This window comes from Anomaloglossus baeobatrachus, chromosome 4 (genome assembly GCF_048569485.1).
Source record: "Anomaloglossus baeobatrachus isolate aAnoBae1 chromosome 4, aAnoBae1.hap1, whole genome shotgun sequence".
Lineage (NCBI taxonomy): Eukaryota > Metazoa > Chordata > Amphibia > Anura > Aromobatidae > Anomaloglossus > Anomaloglossus baeobatrachus.
Window position 1 is genome coordinate 375,948,621 of NC_134356.1, and position 19,544 is coordinate 375,968,164.

General features: G+C 42.1%; 1 protein-coding gene across 9 annotated transcripts in view; it reads right to left on the minus strand.

Moving 5' to 3' along the window:
- The window catches only part of MAGI2 (membrane associated guanylate kinase, WW and PDZ domain containing 2), a 1,367,587-nt gene that overhangs the window by 449,719 nt on the left and 898,324 nt on the right, over positions 1 to 19,544 (minus strand). For all 9 annotated transcript variants that reach the window (XM_075345212.1, XM_075345209.1, XM_075345205.1 and 6 more), the window contains one exon: positions 15,676 to 15,886. In XM_075345212.1, coding sequence (XP_075201327.1) covers positions 15,676 to 15,886 — 211 coding nt within the window. The remainder of the gene's footprint in view (positions 1 to 15,675; positions 15,887 to 19,544) is intronic.

The following is a 19,544-nucleotide window of genomic DNA, read 5'->3' on the forward strand; positions in this document are numbered from 1 at the left end:
CAGCCCTCCACCAGATCTGTATGCCCCCAGCCCCACCACCAGATCTGTATGCCCCCAGCCCCACCACCAGATTTGTATGCCCCCAGCACTCCACCAGATCTGTTTACCCCCAGTCCCCCCACCAGATCTGTTTATCCACAGCCCCCCCACCAGATCGGTTAACCCCCAGCCCTCTCCACCAGATCTGTATGCCCCCAGCCCCCCCCCACCAGATCTGTATACTCCAACCCCCCGACCAGATCTGTAGGCTCCCCCCACCAGATCTGTAGACCCCCCCACGAGATCTGTAGGCCCCCCCACCAGAACTGTAGCCCCCCTTGCCACATCTGTAGCCCCCCGCCAGATCTGTATGCCCTTAGCCCCCCCCACCAGATCTGTATGCCCCAGCCCCCCCACCAGATCTGTATGCCCCCAGCACCCCCCACCAGATCTGTATGCCCCCCACCAGATCTGTATGCCCCCCCACCAGATCTGAATGCCTCCAGCCCCCCCTCACCAGATCTGCATGCCCCCAGCCCCACTCACCACTGCTCCTGTCAGCACCACTAAGCATAGACAGATGTTTTTTTCACCGTATCGGGCCTATTTCTAGTTCTTACATAACATCAAGTTGCTGTTGAAAACTGCTTGATAAATTGGGGCCTCTGTGTGTAAGACCATCTTATACACCAGAAAACAGTTCACACAAAGTCCTAATGATAACAGACAATGACCCAAAGTCTCTCTGTGGCCAAACTTCAAAGACTAATCAAAAAATGAAAGGGTTTAGACTATAAAAAGTCCTCATCCATCCACTGTATAATGCCAGAGACTTTCAATACAGAGTCAGTGTGCATGTGCAACTGCTCCATGCTATTCTTCAGCTTTATGGGATAATGAAAGATATAAATTCCATGTTTTGGTGGTCATGGGGGTCCCTGTGGCTCCCTAGGCCACAGTGATTATGGCTACCTGCTGTTCAGGGAAAACATTTACTAGGATACAGCTCTAAACCTGCCCTGTGGGCTTTACATTGTGACATAACTGATATGCTGTCACATTAGAAGATGGGAACAGAAGCCTAGTTATTACATTTCCCAGTTCATTCTTAGGCCAGGATCAGGTATACTATAACAAGAAGTTCTTGGCCACCATTGCAAAATTTTAACACTATGTCCAATTTAAAAAAACTGACATACTGGTCCTTTGGTCCTTTTAGAGGGAATCTGTCAGCAGGTTTTTACTGCATGACAGCAGTACAATGTAACAGCAGAGATCCTGACTCTAGTAATGTATCATTATACTGGGTGCAGCAGATGAGATAGAATCACAGTTTTCTTTGCTGCAGATCTAGCAGAGCTCAAAGATTGAGTTGTGTATAGCGCAACCCACACCACAGCTTTCTGTGTACATTGTATAGTGACAGAAAGCTGCTAATCAATACTAAAGGGTGCTTTACATGCTGCGACATCGCTAACGATATATCGTCGGGGGTCACAGTGTTTGTGACGCACATCCGGCGCCGTTAGCGACATTGCAGCGCGTGACAGCTAGGAGCGACGATCAACGATCGCAAAAACGACAAAAATTGTTGATCATTGACACGTCGCTCCTTTTCATAATATCGTTGGTGGTGCATGCCGCTGGTTGTTCGTCGTTCAAGCGGCATCACACATCGCTATGTGTGACACTGCAGGAACGACGAACATCTCCTTACCTGCGTCCACCGGCAATGAGGAAGGAAGGAGGTGGCCGGGATATTCCGCCCGCTCATCTCCGCCCCTCCGCTTCTATTGGATGGCTGCTGTGTGACGTCGCTGTGACGCCGCACGAACCGCCCCCTTAGAAAGGAGGCGGTTCGCCGGCCACAGCGACATCGCAGGGAAGGTAAGTCCGTGTGACGGGTGTAAGCGATGTTGTGCGCCACGGGCAGCAATTTGCCCGTGACGCACAACCGACGGGGGCAGGTACGCTCGCTAGCGATATCGATAGCAATATCGCAGCGTGTAAAGTACCCTTAAGGCCCCCTTCACACGGACGTGTCTTTGGTACGTGCTAGGTCCGTGCCCGCATGTACCGGAGACACGGGCACACGTAAACCCATTAAAATCAATGGGTTTATGTGCACGCACGTGTTTAGCCATTGGCTAAATGGATGCATGTCCGTGTTTCTCCGGCAGCACAGGTGTCACACAGCCCACATACGAATCACACAGATGTAGTGTGGATGTGGTCCCGTGTGACATGCTCCAGAGAAAGCTCATGTGTCAGAGAAAAAAATAACAAATCTTTACTCACCTTCTCCAGCCCTCCTGTCTCTGCCGCTGCTGTCACTTGCTGCCGACCGCCGCTCATTATGCTCATTTAATATTCACTTCACTGCGGCCGGAAGCAGCAGCAGTGGAGAGTCGGCAGGACCGGAGACCGAAGATCAGCACCACGGACAGCGACGCCAGGGACAGGTGAGTTTAAAGTTCTCGTTCTCCGTGTGTTATCACAGATAACACACGGAGAACACACGTAGTGCCATAAACACGGCACACGGAGGGGAAAACGCACCTTTGACTCGTCCGTGAAACACGTGCGTGATTTTCACGGACGTGTGAAGGGGGCCTAAGGGTGTGGCTGGTCCCATAGGCATAAAAGCAGCTGATCTGTACTGAAAGAGCAACACAGTCCATTAAGTGACATAGCTGAAATAAGGGTCTCTGGCTTATATCCTTATATCATACTGCTCTCACATTACATAGCAAAACTTGCTTACAGATTCCCTGTAAACCTAAGGGCTCAGTTATGGCTAGCACCTTAGTATCCCTTCTAGCTATGCCCCAAGTCAGGAATAGGTGTTTTATGCATTTGTCAATAGGACCAGAAGCGTAATCACAACATAGAGAACAACAGTGAAATAAGAAAATGAGCTCTGCTATAGCTGGTCTGTGGCACTGATGATATTGCGCTTTTGCTCTTTCGCAGTAAAGGTGGACCAGTGTCACAGAATGCCTGGGGCACAGCACAACGAATAGAAGCAAACCCCTAATGAGCCGACATTAAGCTCTGCCATGGAGATACAACTTTAAAAACAGCAAGCCTGCTAGGAATACCAGATGTGCAGGAGTCTGTGCTTTACAGCATCACAAACAACATGCTTAACAAGCTTACTAACATCTCCATGTTGCTGGATTAGATCTTCACAATTTCCATGTGTGAAAGGAAGATCAGTGTGATCTAGATGGCATTTCACTACTAGAAATTTATATAAAATAGTACCATTATAGATAAATATATATACACTACAGTTCAAAAGTTTAGGGTCACTTAGATATTTCCTTATTTTTGAAAGAAAAGCACACTTTTTTTCAATGAAGCTAACATTAAATTAAACAGAAATACACACTATACATTGTTAATGTGGTTAATGACTATTCTAGCTGCAAACGTCTTGTTTTGAATGCAATATCTACATAGGTGTATAGAGGCCCATTTCCAACAACCTCCACTCCAGTGTTCTAATGGTATATTGTGTTTGCTAACTGTGTTAGAAGGCTAATGGATGTTTAGAAATCCCTTGAAAACTCTTGTTAATCAGTTTTGCTGATTAGAGAAGCTATAAAACTGACCTTTCTTTGAGCTAGTTGAGAATCTGGAGCATTACATTTATTGGTTTCATTAAACTCTCAAAATGGCCAGAAAAAAAGAACTTTCATGTGAAACTCACCAGTCTATTCTTGCTTAGAAATGAAGGATATTCCATGCGAGAAATTGCCAAGAATCTGAAGATTTCCTACAATGGTGTGTACTACTCCCTTCAGAGGAGAGCACAAACAGGCTCTAACCAGAGTAGAAAGAGAAGTGGGAGGCCCCGCTGCACAACTGAGCAACAAGACAAGTACATTGGAGTCTCTAGTTTGAGAAATAGATGCCTCACAGGTCCTCAACTAGCAGCTTCATTAAATAGTACCCGCAACATGCCAGTGTCAATGTCTACAGTGAAGAGGCGACTCTGGGATGCTGGCCTTCAGGGCAGAGTGGCAAAGAAAAAGCCATATCTGAGACTGGCTAATAAAAGGAAAATATTATTAAGGGCAAAAGAACACTGACAATGGACAGAAGAAGATTGGAAAAAAGTGTTATAGACAGACAAATCGAAGTTTGAGGTGTTTGGATCACTCATGCTGGAAGACTGCCTGATGCCATCTGTCAGGCATGGTGGAGGTAATGTGATGGTCTGGGTTTGTTTTGGTGCTGGTAAAGTGGGAGATTTGTACAATGTAAAAGGGATTTTGAATAAGGAAGGCTATAACTCCATTTTGCAGTGCCATGCCATACCCTGTGGACAGCGCTTGATTGGAGCTAATTTCATCCCACAACAGGACAATGACCCAAAGCACACCTCCAAATTATGCATGAACTATTTAGGGAAGCAGCAGGCAGCTGGTATTCTATCTGTAAGGCCCGTTTCACAAGTCAGTGAAAAACACTGACGTTTTTCACTGGCGTGTAAAACACGCACATGTCCCTCCGTGTGCTATGAATCACGGCACACGTGGGTTGTCTAAGTGCAATCCGGGCTCCGTTCTCCATGGCCCGTGATCGCACTTAGTAATCAACTCACCTGCGCCCGCTCCCGCTCTCCATGGTGCTGATCGCTCCCGCGGTTCAGCATCCGGCCGGCGCTGACCCCCGCAGCAGCTGCTTCCGGGTCGGCTGTGTCGCGCATCATGAATATGCACGACAATAATGAGCTGTCTCAGAAGCAGCAAGCTGCACGGGCTGCAGAGGACATCGCTGGACGCCGGGTGAGTAAAAATGATTTTTATTTTAAAAGCACGTTTTTTTCTGGCACGTGTTTCACGGATCACACCACTGCGTGGTCCATGGAACATCAGTGATGCCAGAAAAAAATGGACATGTCTCCGTGCGGCAATCACGCACACGCGGGTACGCCGCACGGAGACACGTGCAGTGAAAAATCACTGATGTGTGAGCAGACCCATTCATTATAATGGGTCTGCGTATGTCAGTGATTCTGGTACGTTTAAAAAAAAAAGCACAAACGTCCCAGAATCACTGACGTGTGAAAGAGACCTTATGGAGTGGCCAGCCCAGTCACCAGATCTCAACCCTATGTAGCTGTTGTGGGAGCAGCTTGACCGTATGTTACGCAAAAAGTGGCCATCAAGCTAATCCAACTTGTGGGAGGGTCTTCTGGAAGCATGGGGTGAAATATTTCCAGATTACCTCAGCAAATTAACAGCTAGAATGCCAAAGGTCTGCAAAGCTGTAATTGCTGCAAAGGAGCATTCTTTGATGAAAGCAAAGTTTGAAGGAGAGAATTATTATTTCAGGTAAAAATCATTATTTCTAACCTAGTCAATGTCTGGACTATATTTTCTATTCATTATGCAACTCATTTGATAAATAGAAGTATGATTTTTCATGGAAAAAAACAAAATTGTCTGGGTGACCCCAAACTTTTGAAATATAGTATATATGTATATATATATATATATATATATATATATATATATATATATATATATATATATATATATATATATATACACGTATATTATATATTCATATACATACATATCTATATATATACAGTGTATATATATAAAAATAAGATGCAAACAATATAAGGCTATGTGCGCACTTTGTGTCGAGGTAGTTGCAGTTCTAAACGCATCCTCTGGCAGAAATGTTTTTTGCAAAATTTGGTTTTGACCACAGAAACGCTATAAATACGCTTGTGTTTTTACCGCGATTTACTTGCTTTTTCACTGCTTAAAGTCAGATGCGTTTTGAAGACAAATTCAATGCTAAATAAAGTTTAAACTTTCAAACACTATGAAAAAAAGGGAAAAAAATTATAACAAATATTATGATTAAAATCATACACAAAATAGCTGATTTTATTAAAATGATAACTATGTGTTAATATTTATGTATAAAATATCGTTAGTTTAATGATTTTCATAAATTTAATTGTCGGACTATGTGTGTGTGTAAAGGGACATATCATGCCATTAATATATTGTATAAAACTCATGCATTTAATTTGTCAAAAACGCATGTTTTCTGCATCAAAAAGCATGTAAAACGCTAGAACTTTATTTTAGGATGCGTTTTGCAACTTCTCATTAATGTTACCAAAACGCTGCCAAAATGGTAAAAACAATTGACATGCTGCTTCTTTAAACGCTGAGTTTTTCACAAAATTTCTGCATCCAAAACGCTGCCTTTTAAACAGCAAAGTGCGCACAAGAAATCCCAATTTCCCATTCACTTTACTGGAGAATCAACACGAATGCATTTTGGCATTAAAACGCTGCAGTTGAAAACGCTGCGGAAACGCAGGTAAAAACGCAAAGTGCGCACATAGCCTAAAGAGCTTTCAAGAGAATTGTACAGTTAAAAATTGTGTCGGATTGTGATGTTCTAAGAGAAAATCTGAGCTGAGAAATACCAGAAAACTACAGAAGTCCTGATTTTAGGACATGATTTTTCTTTCGCAGGTATACATTTGATTCTATGGTGACACAGACTTTTTGACAAGTTAGAATGTTCAAAATGCTTTTCCTAAAGTGAAAAAAAATAAATAAAAAAATTCACGCACAATCTACTGCCCCCAAGTGTTAAAGTTGTGTATTGAATCCATATGATGCAGGGTTTCTATAGTCAAGACGAGGCCCGTTCAGGTATTTTCACCCCTTTATAGAAATCTATTCACAATGAGCTTTTTCCATCTTTGCTAATTCATTTTTAGCCTTTTATCTCCATCTACACTTTTCTCAGAAGAACCATCTATGATTTATTTAGTGTGCAAACATTTCTTCTTTCTTTCCGAATTCAAAGGATAAAATATTGTACCCAGTCAGTACGGGTCTAATGGGAAATCAACAGATAAAATAATCTACTATCTATAATTCTATCATAAAAGGAAAATGTTTTTGACGTTCACATAAATTATGGTTTAGAGAACATGTTGTGTCAAAGTTCTCCGAAATGTAGAAACGCATTGTCAGTAGAACATGCCATATAAACATTTGCAAATCATCCAATAAAAGGAAGATTCAGTACATTTTTTTCCGAAAAACAAACCCCCTGATCTTAGACCTTAAGTTATTGTTACCGCAAGAAGTATCATTCTTCCATCATGATGTATGTAACCTTATTAGCATTTACTGAATGGCATTCATCAATATGATTATGTTCTCAGCCACAACTGATTGAAAGGAAGATGATTTGCCCCTGACACTTTTTGACAACTAGTGTCATCTGTGTCATTGTTATGGTAGGTAGACTGGCATTGTTCTGTAGTACGCACCTTATTCTCAAACAGCTGTGCTCAGGAAAACAATGCATCCTACCGGAGCAATCTAATTGATCGGAGCTTGCTGGAAATAAGTTTTTAACATAAAATAAATATTTACATAGAACATTAAAAAAGAAAACTAAGATATTAAACATGTTTTCATAGCGAATAGGTACATACTTTTAATAAATATAGATATATAACCACCTCTTCCCTCTACCCTTCCATATTTTTTTAATATCCAAAAAAAGACACAAGGTAAACTTGAACTACACTGTTTATAGTTTTTGAGCTTGTACACGCTAACAAGTTTTCAGATCAGTCTACGAATAATACGGTTGTACAGTGTGTAAATAGTAATAATAATAATAATAATAATGCAGTGTTGTACCAACTGCATATAAAGGTCAAATAATATCTGTACCCACTAATGCCATACAATGGCAATAAACCAATGTCATTATACAAAAACCTTTATTACAAACGTGCCTAAAAAATAGGAAAAGGCTCCAAATGCTACCATACAACATCTAAATAATAAAGATAAAATATCTAATGTAGGGGTGTGCAATATTCAGCCAGTCATGTCATATTGTGCAGCCCCCAGCTTTCCATATTTAAAATTTTCCATGTCAAAAAGGGAAGAAGAGTACCATACTACTCAGGAGCATGGATGGACAAGCACAAATTAAGCAAAGTGTAGCGATATCTGGATCTCTCATATATGAAAAAATCAGGGTTCCAGGACTCCTGTTAAGCCCACCAGAAAGGCATTTGTGGGTTAGAGTGGTAGATGCTTATACATGTAGATCTTAATATTCTATTTTATGGGAATTGTGAATTGCAGTCTAAGGACATTCTGACAGTGGCCGCCTGGCTGCTCTAAAATGGTTAACACAGACAGACTTAGAGAATGCCATTCCACTTACCAGACCCAAGGGTTACCTTGGACTTCACACTTTAAACTCTATGCAGGGATTTGGATTCAAAAAGGAGCCTCTGATTTGGGGCCACGAGATAAGCTGGTGTAGGCATCACAGCAGCGATAGGAGATGCCCGACATGTGGCGCCAAAGAAAAGGTGATGAAAGACCAGGGACAAGGTAAAAAGATGGCACTAGAGATAGTGAGGCAGGGAAGTGGTGACTCCCTGACACTCATCTGTGCCTCAAGCTTGCACTCCCCAGTGTCCTTAGACAGGTCCTTCCCCCCCATGCGCAATCACGTGCTTAAGCCCTGGCAGTCCCTGGGCTAGCCCTGGTTAGTGTGTTGGGCAGAAAGCCACTAGTCTTACTACTATGATAACGCAACACAAGGAGAGAGACAAAGAAGTTAGTAAAAAACAACAAAAGCAATTCCATGGTTGTGACAGGCACAACGTCTGTAGGCAAGTCAGCATAGAATAATTATAACTGGCACATGAGAGAGCCAGGAGTGAGTTTAAATAACAGAGAAGAGTGGCAATAAGGAGCAACAGCTGAAATTAGAGCAAAAGGACTCACAGCATGGCCAAAAAGGAATACTTAACACCTACAACATCAAAAGAAATTAAATCCGTTCCACACATGCTCAGCACTGAGCGGACTCCAACAAGGCCATGTGATTGGCTAATCGCTGTGAGCTTTTGATTCCAGATATCACAAAAGGTCCTAGTCGGACACGTCACACAAGTGACATCAGATAGCAGGGTCAGAAAAAGTACAAAATCAGAATCCATAAGAATAGTCAGAAACACAAGCCAAGGTCAAAGTAAGTAGCAATGATAACCAGGGGGAAGCCATGGACAGGAGTGAACCAAAGAAGCACAAGACTATGTCTGGCAGCTTTCAGCAGTAAGCTTGAAGCTTTAGTAGGGTGTGGTGCTTTCCATTTGGCCTAAGCAAGGAGCTAATAAAATCAGCTCAACAGCACATACAGCCATACTGTGAGACTGGACAGCACTGCAGGCCCCAGCCACTGCAACCCTAGTGGCTGGACAGAGCTTCTTGTTCAGACATCTCTTCTATCACCAGCACCACCCACAGAGTGAATAATGGTGACAAAAGCAGATGTAGCAGGAGCAGGCTCTGGTGGAAATGTGACACGTAGAAAATCTTCATCGGAGAGCTACAATTTTGCAGGGTCTCTTTCTCGAGTTCTGATTAGGGGAAAATGAGCACCATATTTTCCATATAGGTGCTGAACCTGTATCTTAGCATCTACGTTTGATAGGCCATAAACTTCTCAAAAGGAAATGACCCTTTAAAAATGTTGCCCACCTTCTCTTGTTGCAGTTTCCTCACAAGTGTTCAGCACACCAGTCCAAAGAATGGCTACTGTTGGAGGAGCATGTGACCAGACCATCAGCCTCCTCAAATTGTAAAACACCTTGCATGGTAAAGCTTTTCTATTGGAGGCTGTTGATGGACTGGTCTGGTCTGGTCAAATGTGCCCCCAATTGCAGCCATTTCATAGACAGAAGTAGACAATTACACCGACAAGAGTTTATATGAACGGCTGGCAGCACTGATTCACCGCCAAAAATAGGTAAACCTCTACCTATTGGCAATCATTTAATAGCCTATTTACAAAGTCAAATTTAAGAACCCATAGTTGCCATCATTCTCGACAGCACAAGTCCTGTTTTTCGCGTCTGAAAACACTGTTTTGCTAGTTCATCTGGTGATCAGTAGCCTCTTTACACTCAAACATTATCATGGAATGAGTGTTATCTACAGTGGGGAAAAATGTATTTAATCAGCCACTAATTGTGCAAATTAATTATACTGGACATCATAGGCAGACCACAGCTATGAGAGACAAAATGAGAAAACAAATCCAGAAAATCACCTTGTCTGACTTGGCAAGATTTTATTTGCAAATTATGGTGGAAAATAAGTATATAGTCACCTAAAATATACAAGATTTCTGGCTCTCACAGACCTGTAATTTCTTCTGTAAGAGGCTCCTCTGCCCTCCACTCAATACCTGTAGTAAAAGACACCTGTCCACAACCTCAAACAGTCACACTTCAAACTCCACTATGGTGAAGACCAAAGAGCTGTCGAAGGACACCAAAAACAAAATTGTAGCCCTGCACCAGCCTGTGAAGACTGAATCTGCAATAGTCAAGCAGTTTGGTGTGATGAAATCAACTGTGGGAGCAATAATAGGAAAATGGAAGACATACAAGACCACTGATAATCTCCCTCGATTTGGGGCTCCACACAAGAACTGACTTTGTGGGGTCAAAATGATCACAAGAACAGAGAGCAAAAATCAATGAACCACATGGGGGGGCCTGCATAGTGCTGGGACCACCGTAACCAAGGCTACCGTCAGTAACACACAATGCCGCCAGGGACTTAGATCCTGCAGTGCGAGACGTATCGCCCTGCTTAAGCCAGTACATGCCTGGGCCCATCTGAACTTTGCTAGAGAGCATTTGGATTATCCAAAACAGTATTGGGAGAATGTCATATGGTCTGATGAAACTGTAGTAGAACCGTTTGGTAGAAACACCACTCATCGTGTTTGGAGGAGACAGAATGCTGAGTTGCATCCAAAGAACACCATACCTACTGTGAAGCATGGGGGTGGCAACATCATGCTTTGTGGCTGATTCTCTGCAAGGGGACCAAGATGACTGATACGTGTACTTGAAAGAATAAGTGGGGCTATGTATCATAAGATTTTGAGTGCAAACCTCCTTCCATCAGCAAGGGCATTGAAGATGAAATGTGGTTGGATCTTTCAGCATGATAATGATCCCAAGCATACCGCCAGGGCAATGAAAGAGTGGGTTAATAAGAAGCATATGAAAGTCCTGTAGTGGCTTAGCCAGTCTCCAGATCTCAACTCTTAGAAAACCTTTGGAGGGAGTTGAAAGTCCATGTTGCCCAGCGACAGGCCCAAAACATCACTGCTCTAAAGGAGATCAGCTTGGTGGAATGGGCCAACATACCACCATTAGTGTGTGCCAACCTTATGAAGACTTACAGAAAACGTTTGATCTCTATCATTGCCAACAATGGATATATAACAAAATATTGAGATGAACTTTTGTTATTCACCAAATACTTATTTTCCACCATAATTTTCAAAAAAAATCTTGCCAAATCAGACAAAGTGATTTACTAGATTTGTTTTCTCATTTTGTCTCTCATAGTTGTGGTCTACCTATGATGTCAATTACAGGCCTCTCTCATCTTTTCAAATGGGGGAACTTGCACAATTGGTGCCTGACTAAATACTTTTTTCCCCACTGTAAATGCACCCTTAGTTTCAGAAAAGTCATGTGCCTAAAAATGTTAGTGTGAATCCTGTTGCAGGATAATTATAGTATTTTGTTTAAAGAATTTGGACAAACTACAGAAAAGTTCTATTGAAATTACATTGAAACTTACAGGTGGTCAAACCCATGTGCAACCTGCAATCTATGACAAAACAAATAAATTAAAAATCAGACAGTCACAACATGAACTGCTCTCCAATAACAGGATGCGACACTGATCTTCATGTCATGCAACCAATGTCTCCATATAGGCATAACCCGATCCACAAGGGTCATACACAGGTAGTCACGTGGGGAGGATTCTCTAAGGCCTCTTTCACACGTCCGTTAAAAACCACGCACGTTTTTCACGGACGTGTCAAAGGTGCCTTTTTTTCCCTCCGTGAGCTGTGTTTATGGCACCACGTGTGTTCTCCGTGTGTTATCCGTGATAACACATGGAGAATGGAAACTTTCTACTCACCTGTCTCTGGCGTCGCTGTCTGTGGTGCTGATCTTTGGTCTCCGGTCCTGTCGACTCCCCGCTGCTGCAGCTTACGGCCGCAGTGAAGTGAAAATTCAATGAGCATAATGAGCGGCGGTTGGCAGCAAGTGACAGCAGTGGCAGAGACAGGAGGGCTGGAGAAGGTGAGTAAAGTTTTTTTTTTCCTCACAGATACATGTCTTCTCTCTGGTGCGTGTCACACAGAACACATCCGTGTGGTCCGAGTGTGTTACGTGTGACTCGTTTGCGTTCCGTGTGACACCCGTGATGCCGGAGAGAAAACGGACATGTCGGCGTGAGAAACACACGGACACACGTAAGTACGGAATGGACACACGTTCCGTGCGCAAATACTTACGTGTGTCCAAAACCATAGGAATACCTAGGTTTACGTGTGTACGTGTCTCCGGTACGTGAGAAAGCTGCCAAACACGTACCGAAGACACGTGCGTGTGAAGGAGGCCTAAGCCTGCGTTCCCACAATGAGCTTTAGATGAGTTGTTGATGTTGCTAAATTTCTGCACCTATTTAAATTAGGTTATTTGAGGTTTTTTTTACTGCATTTTTATTGTGTTTTTGATGCTGCGCAAAACAATATGTACAGTGAGTGTGATATCCCATCCACTTTATTGGAAGTGTAAGAAGCTGCATTTGTGATGTTGCGAAAATACTCAGCATCAAAAAACTCACAAAAAGCTCACTGTGGCCTAATTCAAACTCAAAATGCATTATGCAGCCGACGTTCTGAAATTGCTTGACTAATTAATTGGGAAAATCTACAAGAGAGTTTAGAGACAGGATACAGAAAGATATGGACAACACCAATGATAACCTTAATTAGACATATCTGTGACACTTGTAAAGTTAATTGCCGATTGTGACCATTAAATGACTGCTGATTATCTACATACAAACTGATGGTCAGCCGTTTGATGGTCTGCTTAGCCAGGCTGACCGGCATTCTTTGTGCCCAGAATGATCATAAATATGATCATTGGACCCTAATAGAATATCATCATAACTGGTAGCACATCCCCAGTATAAGTAGCAGGACACTGTGCTGCCAAGAAAATAGGATTGTAATGCTGCATGAACAATCCATTCGCCCTACAAGCGAGTTTTTTCCTAGTAGGTCGGGCAATTGCCGCTTTGTTACACTCGCTGATAATTGAGGAATGAGCCTTCAAAGCTTGTTCTTGATTATCAGTCTGTCCAAATGAGCCTTAAGGCCCCTTTACACACTGAGACTTTCTAGCGATCCCACCAGCGATCCCAACCTGGCCAGGATTGCTACAAAGCCTCTGGTGAGTCGCTGGTAAGCTGTCAAACAGGCATACCTGCCAACTACGCAGCAGTGATACGGCCCTGCAGAACGACCTAGCTAATCATTGGGGACGTGTCAAAGCAGCTATTTGAAAGGGAAGTCGCTAACGAAGTCGTTGTAACGGTGTCAAACACACCGATGCTTGCTGCACAGCGAGAAACAAAGGACCAAAAAATGGTCCTGAAAGATTTGTAGCGATCAGCGACTTCACAGTGGGGGCCAGGTCGCTGATGCGTTTCACACACTGCAATGTCGCTGGGGAGGTCGCTATTACGTCACAAAACTGGTGACGTTACAGCGATGTCGTTAGCGATGTTTCATGTGTAAAGGGGCCTTTACGATTTCAGGTCTGAAGTTGTGTGACAGTCACCCAAGACAGACAGCAAGGATAGGGATAGATTATCGCTACTAAAGAAATGTAGGGAGGCAACAACCTACTGATAAACTACAGATGATTATTATATAAGGAAGAAAATTTACATTTAGGTTAATGAGACTAATAATTAACAGACACAGTTTTGCTGATGCTATAGCACTAACAATCCTGCCAGGCTATTGCAATGTCCCAAAATCTTTATTACAGTTCATAAAAATTAGGTATTAAAAAACAAAACAAAAACATGTTCTTTATGCAGCCAAGGCGTGATACATTTAAATTGTGTATTTGCATATATTAAAATAATCTTTTACATTGCAGAATTCCCAGTTAATACAGTTTCGGCTAGTATGACAGCTAGAATGAGCAACTAACACATTTATCACAAGTGAAAGACGGGGAGTAACATAGTAATGAATCAAGTGTCAGAACTACAGCTGGCCTAAGAGAAAAGTCTTTTTAAAGCCATGTATTATTGGAATATTTCATACACGTGCCAACAGCATAACAATATTAGCAATGTGAAGATCCCTAGTGTTACAATGTCCATCAGCTAAAGGGATCCTTCAGTGTAAGGCCACAGTGAGCGAGAAATGTAGTAGTGGGTAAAGGTCAGATTAGGGCGGGGAAGGGTGATATTAAAGAGGAAGGACAGGTTAGTGGGGGTAAAAGTCATATTAAAGAGGAAGGACAGATTAAGGGGGGTAAGGGTCATACTGAAGAGGAAGGTCAGATTAGTGGGTGAAAGGGTGATATTGAAGGGGAGGACAGATTAGTGAGGGTAAGGGTCTTATTGAAGTGGTGAGGACAGATTAGTGGGGGTAAGGGTCATATTGAAGAGAAAGGACAGATTAGTAGGGAGGTAGGATCATATTAAAGGAGGGGACAGATTAGTGGGGTAAGGGTCACATTGAAGAGGAAGGACAGATTAGTGGGGGTTAGGGTCATATTGAAGGGTAGAACAGATTAGTGGGGGTAAGGGTGATCTTGAAGGGGAGGACAGATTAGTGGGGTAAGGGTCACATTGAAGAGGAAGGACAGATTAGTGGGGGTTAGGGTCATATTGAAGAGGAAGGACAGTTTAGTAGAGAAAAAGTTAAATTAGTAGAGGAGAGGTCAAATTAGTAGAGGCAAAGGTGAAATTGGAGGGTGAAGGTCAAATTAGTAGAGGGCAAGGATCAGATTAGTAAAAGGTGAAGGTCATATTTGTAATGGGCAAAGTTCAGATTAGTAAGGGGTAGAGCACAAGGTTTGACTGGGTAATTCCACATGTTCTGAAATATTTAAGCAGAGTTTGGCTTAATGTGATCAAAGGCATATAAAAGATTTAAAAAAAATAAATAAATAAAAGACAAAAGAGCATTTCCATTTATTAATTAAGGATTTCCTGTAGATTCCTCAGTGCATCATTTTGAGGCTATACTATTTTCTGAAGAGAAAATTGAACATTTTTTCAGAATTCTCACTGTTGGGCCCTTCAGAATATTATTTTAGTTTTACTGTACCAATTTGGAAAGGGTAAATATCTCATATAAAGGCTATGTGCCTATGTGATGTATAAACTGATGCTTTTTCTCAGGCTACATAGGTATAACAGTAAGAAAAGGGAGAAAGCAAAATGTTTGCAGTGTGTGCACAGAACCTTAAAGCTGCAGATGTGGAAAAGCTTAGGCTATCATAACCTTACGGAGCGACAGAGTTTATTAATAATATATACCGTATATATATATATATATATATATATATATATATATATATATAAAAATGATAAATCGCATGCGTATCTCGTTTTCATCTATAAAACTCTCAGTTATTGTGATCTATTCTGGTCTGAAGGTCATCGCTATTATCACAGGTTACATATATGTGAATAAGCGACATATTAATTGGCTTGGATCAAAAGAAAAGCATTATGAACTTACTCTATAAAATAGACTTCCCCTTTCTCTGTGTAGGCCATCTCCCAGTTATCAGGTAGGGACCCCAGTTCATCATTGTCTTCAGGCTTCAGCTGTTTCTTCAGATCCATGCTTTCCTTTGACTCATCGGGCTGGCAGTACAATGGAGCAGAATAAGGCTGGGATGAATTCTCACCTGAGGCATCTGTACTCTTGTCTTCATGTTCACTTGACTCTACATGAGATAGAAAAATACACATTTATCACCTCTGAACTCCACTGCTCCTCTGGGCATTTCAATGCAAATGACCTGCAACAGTCAAGAAACATCACTGATGTTAGATAACCGGGAAGCTGTGCTATTATGCAAAAGTTTGACAATAGAATACCACAAATATAATCATAGTTTATATTTATTTTTTATTAGCCTGTATTTATTTGATCCCCTTATATAGCACCATTAACACTAGAAGTCCCAGAGACGGGTCATTTAACATTTCTACCTTTGCAACCCTGAGACGGGTCGAATGACCTGAAGGATTTTAGCTAACATCCTATAATCATTGTCTTTTGTTCTGTAATTAAGGCCATTACTGTCGCACCACAGGAGGTTGTTGTTTTTCATTGAGTTTAGCTATTTAGTTTCTAGTTAGTTCTATTCAGTTTGGACTAAGGGTCATTTGACCCTCTTTCGGGACTTCAGGGGGGAGTTTGAAATTTCTGGGACTTCTAGTGTTAATTCCGTAGCACTTTACAGATGTGCCTTTCTGGCATTATATTTGTTTGTACAGAGCCATAGTCACAAAGTCACTATATCTTTGTGCCGCTGTATGGCGCGCAATGGCAATGTTTCTAGGGCACAATACTTTCCTAACATGGCACTAATTAGATCGTGCAATTTTGTAGGTCTACAAACACATTTATAATCCTGTGGAGGTCCTGATGAAGGTACAGTGAAGGAAATAATTATTTGATCCCTTGCTGATTTTGTAAGTTTGACCACTGACAAAGACATGAACAGACTATAATTTTAAGGGTAGGTTAATTTTAACTGTGAAAGATAGAATATCCACAATAAAATCCAGAAAAATCACATTGTATAAATTATATAAATTTATTTGCATTTTGCAGAACAAAATAAGTATTTGATCCCTCTGGCAAACAAGACTTAATACTTTGTGGCCAAACCCTTGTTATCAAGCATAGCAGTCAGACCTTTCTTTTTTGTAGTTGATGATGAGGTTTACGCACATGTCAGGAGAAATTTTTGTCCACTCCTCTTTGCAGATCATCTCTAAATCATTAAGATTTTGAGGATGTTGCTTGGCAATTCGGAGCTTCAGCTCCCTCCATAAGTTTTCTATGGGATTAAAGCCTGGAGACTGGCTAGACCACTCCATGACCTTAATGTGCTTCTTTTCAAGCCACTCCTTTGTTGCCTTGACTGTATGTTTTGGGTCATTATCATGCTGAAATACCCAGCAAGGACCCATTTTTAATGTCCTGGAGGAGGGAAGGAGGTTGTCACTCAAGATTTGATGCTCGATCCATTCTTCCATTGATGCGGTGAAGCAGTCCTGTACCCTTAGCAGAGAAACACCCCCAGAACATAATGTTTCCACCTCCATAATTGACAGTGGGGATGGTGTTTTTTAGGTCATAGACAGCATTTCTCTTCCTCCAAACACAGCAAATTGAGTTAAGGCCAAAAAGCTCAATTTTTGTCTCATCTGACCACAGCACCTTCTCCCAATCACTCTCAGAATCATCCAGGTGTTCATTTGCAAACTTCAGATGGGTCTGCACATGTGCCTTCTTGAGAAGTGGAACTTTGCGGGCACTGCAGGGTTTTAAGCCATTACGGTGTAATGTATGACCAATGGTTTTCTTGGTGACAGTGGTCCCAGCTGCTTCGAGATCATTGACAAGTTCCCCCCGTGTGGTTTTAGGCTGATCTCTCACCTTCCTCATGATCCTGGATACCCCATGGTGCCCCAGATTATTGTTGATTGACATTAATTTTGTATTTCTTCTATTTTCTTACTATTGCACCAACAGTTGTCTCCTCACCCAGCGTCTTACTTATGGTTTTGTAGCCCACTCCAGCCTTGTGCAGGTCTGTTATATTGTTCCTGACATCCTTAGAAAGCTCTTTGGTCTTGCCCATGTTATAGAGGTTAGAGTCTGATTAATAGAGTCTATGGACAGGAGTCTATTATACAGATGACAACTCAAGACAGCTGTCTTTAATGCAGGTAACAAGTTGATTAGAAACGTCTAAGCTATAACTCTTAATGGTTGGTAGGGGATCAAATACTTATTTTTCTGCAAAATGCAAATAAATGTAAAAAAAATTATACAATGCGATTTTCTGGATTTTATTTATTCAATGTCTTTGTCAGTGGGCAAACTTACAAAATCAGCAAGGGATCAAATAATTATTTCCTTCACTGTATACGGCCGCTATATTATAGCGTCATGTAATTTGGAGGTTGTAAAGAACGTTATTACAGTTGTGTTCATTGAAAAGACTTTTACAGAATACAACAAATAAAAAATAAAAATGGTGGCCGAAAATGCTCTTGCCAAAATAGATATGAATATTTTCTAAATAAATAGAGTATGGTAGTTAGGGAGTTTTGTGATTGTCAACAAATTGAGACAACGTGCTGCAAAAAAATAAAAATTAATCTACAGGTTTAGATTAACCTAATCTAAGGAGGTTCGAATTGTTAAGGATGTCAGTCTTAGGTCATTAGCAGAGCAGAGGGCATGGGTGGGGTGATAGACAGAGATGAGGGAGGAGATGTAGGGTGGTACGGAACCGTGGGGAGCTTTGTGAGGGAGAGTTATAAGTTTATGTTGGATTCTGTAGCGGATAGGCAACCACTGCAATGACTGGCAAAGAGCAGAGGCATTAGTGAAGCGGTTGCAGAGGAAAACGATCCTGGCTGCGGCATTCAGAATGGATTGGAGAGGGGAGAGTTTAGTAACAGAGAGACCAATTAGTAAAGAATTACAATAATCCAGGCGAGAATGAATGAGAGCGATAGTAAGGGGTACTTAGCACGCTGTGACATCGCTAGCATCGGCTAGAGATGCAGAGCATGATAGTACCCGCCCCCGTCGCACATGCGATATCTTGTGATAGCTGCCATAGCGAACATTATCGCTACAGCAGCTTCACACACACACTTACCTGCCCTGCGACGTCGCTTTGGCCAGCGACCCGCCTCCTTCCTAAGGCAGGCGGCCAATAAAAATGGAGGGGCGGAGATGAGGGGGATGTAAACATCCCGCCCACCTCCTTCCTTCCGCATAGCCGGCGGAGGCAGGTAAGGAGATGTGTGCTTCCGCAGGAACGAGGAACAACATCATAACTCCTATTGGTGCGACATTATGAAAATGACCGACGCTACACAGATCACCGATTTACGACGCTTTTGCGATTGTTTATCGGCGCATCTAGGCTTTACACGTTGCGACGTCATTACCGGCACCGGATATGCGTGACTTTCAATTTGACCCCGACGATATCGCAGTAGCGATGCTGCAACGTGCAAAGTACCCCTAAGAGTTTTTGCAGAGTCAAATTAATTTGAGCCTATTTAGATAGATATATAGAGCCTTTTAGATAAAAGGAAAAAAACACAGCATGTACTTCGCCCAAGTATGGCTCTTTCAGTCATAGGTTATGATTTTTATCCTAAAAATTTGCATTGGAGGGTGCAGATCCAAATTTTACATTGTAAGATGGTGACTGGCCTGATTGTGACTGGTCGGTGTGATCCTCGGAAGTGGTATGATTCTGGAACTCCTTGCTGGTACCTGTAGTGCCACAGGTTCTTATCATGGTGTTCATAGGGCCCAGGATCATGGATGGCTGAAGAGCT